This window comes from Grammomys surdaster, unplaced genomic scaffold (assembly GCF_004785775.1).
Source record: "Grammomys surdaster isolate TR1022 unplaced genomic scaffold, NIH_TR_1.0 272, whole genome shotgun sequence".
Lineage (NCBI taxonomy): Eukaryota > Metazoa > Chordata > Mammalia > Rodentia > Muridae > Grammomys > Grammomys surdaster.
The window spans coordinates 436,681-449,376 of NW_021604713.1; the positions used below are offsets into that span (position 1 = coordinate 436,681).

Genomic DNA, 12,696 nt, shown 5'->3' on the forward strand with positions numbered 1-12,696 from the left:
GAGAGGGAGAGGGAGAGGGAGAGGGAGAGGGAGAGGGAGAGGGAGAGAGAGAGAGAGAGAGAGAGAGAGAGAGAGAGAGAGAACAAGGGAAAGAAGTTGAGCTCCTGATGGGCAGTGGGATCTTTTTATAGTGAAGATAAATTGAATTTTTTATTTCAAGACAATGTCTCACTATATAGTCCTGGCTAGCCAGAAACTCCCTATGTAGACTGAATTCCTAGGTAATTTGGAGTTGTTTTGAAGACCCCCACTCCAGGGAGACCCTCACTCAAGACCCTCACTCAAGAATGATGCGACTACCTAGTAATTCTCACAAGACACCGAAACTGGATGCAACAGCAGAGGTTTATTCGGGAGGAACAGTCGGCTGTTGGTCAATTCGTTTGCTCACGCAGGAGCTGAATTGACAAGGACAGACAGTCTGAGGAGGGTTTTTAAAGGGGAAAAAATCACAAACCAGGGGATGAGGAGGGGGCGAGGGGGTTGCCAAGGAGACATAACATAAAAATAGCGGAACATTCCAAAGGAACGCAACCTATGTGAGTCAAGGTCACGTGAAAACATTCTGTACACTTATTTTTTTCAGGAATGCGGTCCTTCCCTGTCATTGTGGTCCTGCCCAGTCACTGTGGTCACCAGTTCCTTGGTTCCACCTAGCTGAATTGCATTCTTCTCTTTTTGTGGTTAGCCAGTTCCCGTAACTGGCCGGTCCACATTCTTAGCCTGTTTCAGAGAAAATTTTCCATGCCTTTTAAAGAAAAACTTAAAGAAGAACCTATGTATATTTTATAAAATGATCTTTATAATTTTTCATTCTACAGTTTGAATAGAAAATAGGTGAGAAGCTCCCTACTTCATTATGTAGTAAATTTTATAATCCCGTTTGTCCTCCTCAGACTTGGAAATGAGGTGGGGAGTTAGCAGTCATCAGAGGGTTGGCTGTATTTTAACATAAGTCACTGGGTCAGGCTCCAAAACGTTAGGAGTGTGATTGTTAAAAGATTAGGGGATTTGCTCTTATGTTTACGACATTTGCTTTGGGCCTTCATCTCTCTAAATGATGTTTAAAATGTGTATCCACCATTGGGAGGTGGTACAACTGTAAAAGGTGGCAGCTTGTCAGATGAAGTGACTTATGGGGTGGGGACAGCATTCCTTTGAAGGGCATACCTTGTTCCTGGCCGCTTCCTGTTACCTTTTATCTGTCTTGAAGTGGGAAGCTTCCATTCACATGACTGCCTTGTCATAGACACAGAGCTGGGGGCAGTACAACAGAAACCTTAAAGAATCAAATTGTTATCTGGCCTGGTGGCCAGGCCTATAATCTTGTCTATTCTGGAAACTGAGGCAAGATCACATGTTCATGACCAGCCTGAATAACCTAGATGACGCCTCAATATTTATTTATTTATTTATTTATTTATTTATTTAATTTATTAAGTTAAAAGAGGGTTGGGGATCTGGCCACATGATAGAGCCTTTTCCCAGTATTTTAAAGGTTTTTGGGGTCAAACAACAAGAGATAAAAAATTCCGAGGAGATTTCATGCTGCGGGTAGGAGTAGCCCTGAAGCAGAACTGTCAGAGAAGGCCTGAAAAAAGATTCTGACAACTTATTTCAAAGCTAAGGCTACACACCTGTATGTGCTGTCTGCTTCGTCTTGTCACTCTACTGTAATACTGACATAGGAGAATGAAAGATCTCAGGTGTGGGTTTCAAGAGGGACACTGAGATGGACTGTTCACCATAAGATCATTAGAAAAGTTATTAATTCTATGGACAAATAGATAACAGCATGTGGGGGTTCTAAAGAGAGGACTCTGGCACGTATGGTAGACAAGGTTTTGATTTCTAAATACGCAGGTGGTCTTAGCACAAGCTGGTCACCAGGCTCTCGAAGTCTCAGGTAGGAGACAGGGAAGAATTGGGGTGCAGAACTGTGATACACACCCACCCAATGTTTCCTTTACTTTAAACTCACTTTCCCAGTAAGGAAATTTGGGCACCTGGTAGTCTGTTAGCTGAAGAGTCACAGACACCTGTCAGTGTCTGAGAGGAGAAGAGCTACTACAGGGGCTGTGGCCTCAGTAGAAGTCTGGTCTGGATTCTAGCCTTTCCTTCCTAAAGAGAGAAACTGACAAAACAACAATAACAACAACATCCGACTCTGGTCTGTCCTGGTTGGCTTTGTTACCTTGACACAGTGTAGAGAGAAGACACCTCCACCCAGAAATTGCCTAGATCGGATTGGCCTGTGGCCACGCCTGTGGGGATTGTCTTGATAATTAGTTGATGCGTGAGGGCCCAGCCCACTATGGGCAGCACTTTCCTAGGCTGTCTAAGAAGCTAAGGCTAATCATAAGCTTGTGATTGAGCCAGAAAGTGCTCCAGCAAATTTTTCCTCAAAGGTTTCTTCTTAGAGTTCCTGCCTGTGATTTCTCACAGTGATGGATTTGGTTTGGAAGTGTAAGACAAACACATTCTTCCCCAGGTTACTTTTGGTCAGTGGTTTATCACAGCCCAGGAGCCAGAACATAGCCCAAATTATAAACAAACCACTTTTCTTTACTAATTCCTGTCTCTAGGATTTTGGTAAAGTACCAACAACCATTTCACATCCTGTAAAACCACACAAATTACACAGCAACCCACTGTAACCAGAAGCTAAAACAAATCTTTATTCTTTTTAAGTTGGTAATGTTAGGTATTTTGCTATGGCAATATAGAATTAACTAGTATCCAAAGAACAAATTTATTTTGAAGAAAGAAAATTATGTCCAACAAAGTATACAAACTCAGAGAATAAGAGTTTATCCATTAGTTAAAAGGTGTAGTTAAAAATAGTGAGAGACCCAGAAAACATTCATTGATTTGTATAAAACTATAGAGAAGGCTTGTCAGGGTAACCCCTGCGCATGGGGTGAACGCTCTGGGATAGAATTTGATGCTCAGAGAGGATCCTCTGTATTTTTTCCAGGCCAGCTTTGTTTGCTGCCATTCCCGCTTCAAATTCCTGGCGTTCCTCTTCCTTTTCTGCTTCTCGAGCCTTCTGCTGGTGGGCAATTTGCATCTGAAGTTGATTCCTGTACTCCTCTGCCAAAGCACAGCGCCTAATGTTTTAAAGATAACAAAGTATAACATTAAAAGTTATCATTTGGATTTATTTATACCATTATCATGAAATATAATGTGTTTGCTTAATGTTTCCATTGATATGGTCACATAAATATCACTTTGAGACTGAGAACTGGAATTGTTAGGTCCTGTGACAGTTCTGATTTTTAATATTTTAAGAAACTCCAATGCTGGAGAGCTGGCTTAGAGGTTGAGAGCACTGACTGCTCTTTCAGAGGACCCAAGTTCAGCTCCCAGCACCCAAGCAATAGTTACAACCATCTGTAACTCCAGTTCCAAGGGTTCCAATATCTTCTTCTGGCTTGAGATCATCACGCACATGTGTGATACTGGCAAAACATGTATACATATATAATAAAGATACTTTTTTAATAAATGAAAAAAGGCAACTCCAGTTTGTTGTTTCATAATGATACTGATGGAATGACTGTGCTACTATCTTAAACCAAAACCCTGGTCTTAAGAATAAGCATAGACAGCTCTTTAAAACACCCTTAACAGTCTCATTTACAGCTCTGTAGCAGAACACCTGCTGTGGTCTCCCCTTGCTCTCTGACCCCCATCTCCATTGGATTGCGAAGACTTTCTCCTCTAGCTTCCTTTCCTCTCACTAATCCCATAATCCCAGCCTCATCCACAAGCAGCCATTCCCTGGGAAAATGCTGGCCACATCAGCCAGGGAAGCAGGTAGGCTAACTGCAGATCTTCACCACTCCTCTTCTCCTCCAAATCCAAGCCCCCAATCTCAACACCATCTCTGTAGCAGAACACCTGCTGCGTCCCCTACACCTCTGCCCCTGTCTCCATTGGACCAAACAGATATCAGCACCTCCAATTACAATCTTCCCAAACCCAGAAGCCGAGATGACAGCATAAACACACAAGAGCCAAGAAAATACGTCCCCTCTAGAACTCAAGAACTACTACAGGAGGCCTGGAGAAATGCAACATAGCTGAAACCTAAGACAAAGACCTTAACATTGCCTTTATGTATATGTTGGAGCCCTTACAGAGGAAATGAATAAATCCCTTAAAGAAATCCATGAAAACACAGACAAGCAGCAGAAGAAAATGAACAAAAACAGTTCAAGATCTCAATGTGGAAATAGAATTAATAAAGAAATCCAAACTGAAAGAAATCTGAAAATGAAAACTAAAGAACTGGAATAGGAACTGAAGAGTCAAGCCTTACAAACAGAATATAGGAGATAGAAGGAAAAATTCTCAGGTATTGAAGACATGGTAGGAGAAATGGATACCTCAGTCAAAAAAACTAAAAATCTCTCCTGGCACAAAACATCCAGAAAATCTGAGACACTATGAAAAGACCAAATGTAAGAATAATAGAAATAGAGGAAGGAGAAGAAACTCAGATCAAAGCATAGAAAATATTTTCAACAAAATCATAGAAGAAAAATTTCCTAACTTAAAGAAGGAGCTGTGTATCAAGGTAAAAGATGCATATAGAACACCAAATAGACTGGGCCAGAAAAGAAATTCCCGTGATGCATAATAAACAAAACCATAAACACAAAGAACACAGAAAGAACATCAAAAGCTGCAATAGAAAAAGACATAAAGGCAGACATATTAGAAAAATACTTGACTTCTGAATGGAGTCTCTAAAACCAGAAGGACCTGGAAAAATGTTCTACAGACTCTAAGAGACCACAGATGACAGCTTAGGTTACTATACCCAAAAAAATCAATCACAATAGATGGAAAAAAGACATTCCATGATAAAATTAAAGTTAAGCAATATATACCTACAAATCCAGCCCTACAGAAGGTGTTAAAAGGAAAACTCCAACTTAAGTGATTAATTATACCCAAGAAAACACAAGTAGTAAATAATCCCAGACCAGCAAATCAAAACAGTGGAAACACATACTTACATACCACCACCACCACCACCACCACCACCACCACCACCACCACTACCACCACTACCCCAACAAAATAATGGGAATCATGTTTGTTGATTGCTATCAATACCAGTGGTCTCAATTCCCTAATAAAAAGACACAGACTAACAGAATGGATGTGAAAACAGGTCCCATCCTTCTGCTGTATCCAAGAAGCACATTTTAACATCAGAGATATCACTTCAGGGTAAAAGGATGGGAAAAGATATTCCAAGCAAATGGACCTAAGAAACAAGTTGGTGTAGCCACTTTAATACCTGACAAAATACTCATTGAGTTAAAACTAATCATAAGAGATAGAGAAGGATACAACATTTTTTCTTTGGGGGCAAAGAAAAATTCCACCAAGAGGGCATTGCAGTTCTTAACAATATGCACCAAACACAAGGCCACCAACGTTCATAAAAGAAACACTACTACATCTTAACTCACATATTGATCCTCACCCATTGATAGTGGGAGACTTTCCTACCTGACTCTTGACGACAGACAGACCATCCAGACAAAAAAGGGGTAGAAATGCTGGAGCTAACTGATGTTATAAACCAAAGGGACCTAATAGATATTTACAGAACATTTCAACCAAACATAAAAGAATATACCTCCTACTCAGCCCTTTATGGAACTTTTTGCAAAACTGGCCACATATTCAGTTACAAAGCAAGTCTTAAAAACAAAAACAAACAAAACAAAAAAACAAAACCATTGAAATAATGTCCTGCATCCTGTCTGACCTCCATGGATTAAACAGATATGAACAACAACAGAAACACCAGAAAGCTTACAAACTCATGGAAACTGGACAGGTCTCTACTGAATGAAAAATGGATCAAGAAAAAAAAACATTAAAGACTTTCTAGAATTGAATGAAAGTAAATTCTCTACATGTACAAATGTATGGGACTCAAGGCAGTTCTAAAAAGAAAGTTAGTAACACTAAGGGCCTACATTTAAAACAAAAATGGAGAGATCACATACTAGTAACTTAACAGCACACCTGAGAATGCTAGAACAAAAAGAAAAAAAATCAAACCCAAAAGGAGTAGCAGGCAAGAAATAATCAAACTCAGGGCTGAAGTCAATAACCTAGAAATAAATAAACAATGAAAACTAAAGAACAACAACAACAATACAAAGAATCAAGGAAACAAAAAGTTGGTTCTTTGAGAAAAATCAATAAGACTAATAAAGAGTTATCCAAATTGACTAAAAGGCAGAGAAGGGGTATCCAAACTTATAAAATTAGAGCTAAAAGGGGGGTCATAAAAGACACCAAAGAAAGGCAGAGAATGAATAATGACATAAACACCTTTACTCAACCAAATTGGAAAAATCTAAAAGAAATGAATATTTTTTTGGTGAATACCACTTACCAAAGTTAAATCAAGATCAGATAATTTAGACAGACCTATAATCCCCAGTGAAATAGTGAAATAGAGGCAGTAACTAAAAGTCTACCCCCCCCAAAAAAAAAAATCCAGGGCCAAATGGTTTTAGCATAGAATTCTACCAGACTTTGAAAGAGTTGATACCAATACCCCTAAAATTATTCCACAAAATAGAAATTGAAGCAACATTGTTCAATTCATTTAATGAGGCATGGTAACCCTGATACTCAAATCACATAAGGACCCCATGAAGAAAGAGAATTACAGACACAGACCAATTTCCCTTATAAACATTAGATGCAAAAATTCTCAATAAAATACTTGCCAACAGAATCCAAGAACACATCCAAAAAAAATCAACCACCATGAACAAGTGAGCTTCATCCCAGAGATGCAGGGATGGTTAAATATACATAAATCAATAATTATAATCCACCTTATAATCAAACTAAGAGGCAAAAACTACATGATCATCTTCTTAGATGCAGAAAATGCCTTTGAGAAAATCCAACATCCCTTCATGATAAAAGTCCTGGAGAGATTAGGGAAATAAGGGAAATATCTCGGGATAATAAAGGCAGTTTATAGCAATCCCAAAGCAACAATTTAAATGGAAAATGGAAGCAATTCCATTAGTATCAAGAACAAGACAGGGTTATCTACTCACCTATACAATATAGTACTTGAAGTTTTAGCTACAGTAAAAAGACAACTAAAGGAAATTAGAGGGATACAAATTGCAAAGGAGAAAGTAAAATAATCCCAATTTGAAGAGAATATGATAGAATACAAAAGAAACTCCTGTGACTGATAAACCCTTTCAGCAAAATATCTTGATACACAATTAACTCACAAAATTCAGTACCCTTCCTATATACAAATGACAAATTGAGAGAGAAATCAGGGAAATACCACCCTTATCTTGTTGTAACTCTAACTAAGCAAGAAAAAGACTTGTATGATAAAACTTTAAGACATTAAAGAAAGAAATTGAAGATGATATCAGAAAATGAAAAAAAAATCTCCCATGTTCATGGGTCTGTAGGATTGATATAGTAAAAATGACCATGCTATCGAGAGCAATCTACAGATTCAATGCAATCCCCATCAAAATTCCACCACAACACTTCACAGATCCTGAAAGGACAATTTTACCTTCATCTGGAAACACAAAATCCCAGGAATGGTAAGACAATACTGTATAATAAGAAACTCCTAGAGGCATACTATCCCCAGCCTCAAATTGTACCACAGAGCTATAGTACTAAAACAAAAACAAATGTGGTATTTACATTGATTAATGGGATATACACAAGTCTACACAGCCTATGAACACTTGAGTTTTTTTAATATATATAAATGAGCCAGAAATACATATTGGAATAAATGCCAGTGTGAGTGTGTTGGAGGCCAGCTGTGGTTTCCCATCTTCTGGAACAGGTGAGGTTTGTAGGATCCTAGTCCTGCCAGAAGTAAGTGTGGATGGAGGGTTGAGTTGGCAGAGGCCTTCCATGAGGGTTTTAGTGTTCTAGCTCTTTTAGATAATAATGAAACAGCTCTCTTAGATGATTTTCAATGCAACAGCATGTGTGCATAAACTTCATTCATGGTGAACAAAGGCAATGTATGAACCTTGGAGAGCAGAAAGGGGTTCTTCTTAGGGTGAAGTTTCATTGGCTGGAGTTTACAGTTCTGTGAACGCCTCATTCATATGGAAAGGCATTCAAGGAAACCCAGGCACTTACTGGGCCGATTCTTATAGGAAAAGAGGAAGTTGAACTTGTATGTTTGCTACAGACTATGTGATATTCCTCAGGTAGGAGATTGGGGGTTAGGGGGCTTCTGGAGGGGAAACTGAGAAAGGGGATAACATTTGAAATGTAAATAAATAAAATATCCAATAAAAAAAGAGGGAAAAAAAGATTGGTGGTTGGGCTCCCCAGATCAGGCAGAAAAAAGGAAACCCTACTAAGAAAAGGGAGTACCCCATTTTGTGCTGAGCTCAGAGCAGCTATCTAGACATGGCAAAGTACAACCTTAGTAGTGAGGTACAACAGGCCAGCATTTTCAATAAATGGTGCTGGTCAGACTGGACGTCTGTATGTAGAATCCAAATAGATCCATACTTACCACTCTGCATAAAACTCAACTCAACTCTTTGGATCAAAGACCTCAACGTAGGGAACGGTTCTGATGCTAAAGTCCTGTTCCCTAATTGGTTCCTGAGCTATTAGTAAAGAAAGCCTTGTACTAACTGTTTCATGGAAGTATCAGGCAGAACTTCATGGTCTCTGGAGGCAGGTAGGGGAATGCAAGGGAAGAGGACAGAGTTTGACATGCGTTGGAGAGAGGAGAACTAGCCAATCAAAGCTGCTCCTACAGGTGGGTGATTGGAGTTTAGCAACTGAAGTTTAGGGCAGGTGGAGAGACAGAGATAAGAAATTGGTAGGGGCATAATTTTCCAGGCAGGAGATAGCAATTGTGCCAGAAGGCAAATTGAAATTGAAAAACTGTGTCTGTGGTTTTTATCTGAGGATTTAAGGGAAGCTTAGTCACTAAAACTACAAGCAACGCCTCAGCATAAAACCAGATATACTGAACCAGATAGAAGAGAAAGTGAAGAATAACTTTCAACTCATCAGCACAGGAAAAGACTTTCTGAACAGAACACTGTTAGCACAATCACTAAGATCAAAAATTAATAAGTAGTGCCAAGCCCTGCATGGCTGTGGAAGGGATGATGTAGCACAGTTCTCACCCCTGGAGTAGAGACAATAGGGTGTGGGCCTCCATGGGTGTTCAGGTTTGCTAGGGTGTAAGGCTCATTTGTATAGTAATGTACATATTTTCATGTTCCTCCTTCAGGAATGCTCTCCCTGTTAGGGTTAATGACTCCATGATAATTAGAAACAGCACAAGCCTGGGAGGCAAGAATGTCTTCCTTAACAAAGAAATTCTGTGACCACCCCTGGAACAGCCCTTAAGGCTGTTGGAAAGAACTCTTAAAACATGAGTACAAGAATAGATAATTTCTCAACTATGCAAAATATAAAAATGCAATATGAATTGTATGAGGGGCTTTATGGACCTAAAAGAACAGAGACAGCTACACTAATGAACCAGCTTGCCAGAATGATATAAGGAAGGAGATAAAAAAAAAATTTGGAAGTAGTGATTGCAGGGCAAGGTCACACTCAGCTACATTTATTGTTTATACTTACACAGACAGGCAGATTTCTGAGTTCAACGTCAGCCTGGGATAGAGTGAGTGTAGGCTCAGGCATGGTAAGAGTGGTGATTTCAGAGCCAGATCCCACCCAGCCAATTTTTTGTCTGTGGTTACAAAGGCAGGCAGATCTCTGAATTCTTTTGCTATATTTAAAAAAAAAATGTACTTGCTGTCTTTCTAAGAATCAGGGAATAAGAACATAAAATTCTGATTCATGAGATAATCAGAAGGGAACCTGAGGTAATGAAAGACTGGCCTTTGGTGTTCAAGAGCTGAGCTATCTAGATGCCTGCCTGGAGAGCCACCACCTCGAGCAGAACACAGAGCTGTCAACTTGTACCCATGATTGACTTTAAGTTGTTCTTTTCACTGTTCCCAAATACCCCTTCCTCAGGAACCCTTCTCCAAGCCAAGGCTGATCCTTGGCAAAAAATATCTTAATAAAACTGAAAAGCTTCTATAATGGCAAATGATACTATCATCTAGACACATAGGCAGCCTGCAGAATGGGAAAAGATTTTTATCCACTACACAATCAATATCCAAAGAGGGTTAATATCCAAAATATATAAGAACTCAAAAACTAGATAGCAAGAAAACAACCCAATTTAAATTTAAAAAGTAGGGTACAAATCTAAACAGAGAATTCTCAAAAGATAAACTAAAATTCAAGTGGCTGAGAAACACTTAAAGAAATGTTCAATACCTCTTGCACCAGGAAAATATTAAACAAAACTGCTGGGGACAGCCTACCATGACAGGGACTGCCCACAGCAGGCCAAGATAGAGACATCTCAGAAGCCCACAGCAGCTCCTTGTAAAAAAAGGATGGTGTCTGGGACCCTGAGAAGCAGGAAACACACCCCTCTAGGGAACCTGCCATCAGAAATAAGGCACATCCCTCAGTAGGCTGGGATGAAGACATCTCAGTAGCCCTCGGCAGCTCTTTATAAAATAAGGTTGTTCCCATTTCTCCTAACCTTAGCCCTGGACAACAGCTGTATAGATTTCATTTGTACATGACTACTTTTTTGTTGGCCTTGGTGTGCATAATTATTCTATTATATCTGACTTTTCTACTCCCTTCTCCTTACATTCTGGTGAATTCTGTGAAACTAGATATTCCTTGATGTAATGATTCTTTTTTTTTTCAAGATAACAAAATTGCCTTTACTACAAACTTCTGCAAACTAGAGCAGCCAAAGACCTATCCCAACAACCTTCTAAACCAAACTACTCCAAGTTCCATTTACATTGTCTCTCAGCACCGGGCTTCTAAAGTTTTCAGAATGTTTTGACTCATTCTCATTCTTTGGGTCAATTTAAGTCATGCACACGAATCCAAAACGTCACACATCCTATATAATTTAAAGGTTAACAAGTTAGAAGATTCCCCAGCCCCAGGAAATGTTTAATCTTAAAAAACAAACAAGAAACAGCTTACGCATCTGCTGTGTGGCACCATTAACAGGAAGGAAGGACAGTGTACAATTTAAACTGTCCTAGTTCTTCCCAATTTTAGCATTCTCATTAGGATCCCACCCTTGATAGTGGCAGAAAGTGCAGAGACACCTGAATGGCTCGCTCTTCCCTTTATACTTTGCCTTCAAGCCTTTTTTGTCTCTGCTCAATCCGGGCAAATCTCTTCATCCTTGCTATAGGATCTTGCAGTACTGGCAACAATGTCCGGACCCTTCTCTTGGGAAAGGCGCTCTGAACTTCCTTCAGCTTCTTTCACTTTTGTTCTCCACAGGTTTGCTCTCAATCAGGTGACAGAGGCTGCGATGAAGGGCTGACTGTGGTGATGATGTGCTGGCCCCTTGGCACCGGGCTTCAAGGTTAGCTTTTTCATGACCTTTACCAGTGTTTCTGGTTCTAGGACTTCTGAATCATTGGATGATTCCTCTTCATCTTTCGTCTGAGGAGTTTCTGGGTCCTCAACTGGGTTGACTTCCTCTGATGGCTCCTCCATGGCAGCTGGGCAGAAGCCTCAAAAACTAGCTCCAAGCAAAATTACCTACATCCAAGTTCCAACTAGCAGAGGCGAAGTCAATGTAATGATTCTTAAACAATTAAAAATTGAGGCATAGAGCACAGCACAGCACAGTCCTAATGGCCCAGGTGCATGCTGTGCGCTCTCATCTTGGAAACAATGCAATAACTGCACAATGGTAGTTCCAGACTAATGCTTGACTTGTAAAGAAAGTTTGAAGAAATGCTGTTTAGAAATATTAGAAAATGAAACAGAGCCACTTACTGCTAGAGTCATACAGGGTCCATTACCAGAAAGTGAAGGAATTTACTGGAATTATGAAAAAGCATTAGTAGGGGAGACACAATCATGGAACAAGGGAACACAAACACTGGATATTTTAATTCAGAAAGGAAAAAAAACTATTGAAGTTATGAAATGAGTTTTGCACAACACTTGAGAGTAGTTTCTGGTCTCTTTTGGATATGTATGGATAAGAAAGTATATAATACATAAAATTATATATTAGCAAATTAAGTCAAATTACTGGGACTGTTAAGAGAGTCATTGTGTGCAATGTGCAGAAGCAGAAAACTAGTGGAACTGCTGAGTTAAGGGTTAACTTGATCATTTCTGGCCACTACCTGGCAGCTTTGCCCATGTCACTTATCATTAGAGCTTCACAGGAAAATGCATGTAGCTGACCTTGGGGCTCTGAGCTCTGAAGTATAAGTCAAAAGTTTAAATAATGATATTAAAGTTTAAATAATGATAAGTTTGCAGTTATTATTATTTTGGCCACAGGCCTGGGAATAGGGGAAGCTTGAAACTTTGGAGAACCATTGTAATTCTTGATTCTTTGTAGAATGTGGTTATTCTTTTTAATTTGATTTGGCAATGATTATACAATATCTTTTTTTTTCCTACCTGCTTTTGGAGTAACAATAAAAGACTGGGGCAAGTTAAAGGTGAGAGAGTGTGGTGGGGGGAATGGGAGAGAGAGTGGACTGAAAGAAGAGAGACTGTGAGGTATGCTTGGAGAGATTG

At 39.5% G+C, this 12,696-nt stretch overlaps 1 protein-coding gene and 1 pseudogene across 1 annotated transcript in view; both read right to left on the minus strand.

The window, feature by feature from the left end:
- Nucleotides 1-2,656: 2,656 nt before the first annotated feature.
- Cfap53 (cilia and flagella associated protein 53) overlaps nt 2,657-12,696 on the minus strand; it is a 67,327-nt gene continuing 57,287 nt past the window's right edge. The window contains exon 8 of the mRNA XM_028776761.1: nt 2,657-3,110. Within this exon, the coding sequence (XP_028632594.1) occupies nt 2,882-3,110 (229 nt within the window). The 3' untranslated portion in view covers nt 2,657-2,881. The remainder of the gene's footprint in view (nt 3,111-12,696) is intronic.
- Nucleotides 11,180-11,649, minus strand: LOC114628836 (annotated as a pseudogene).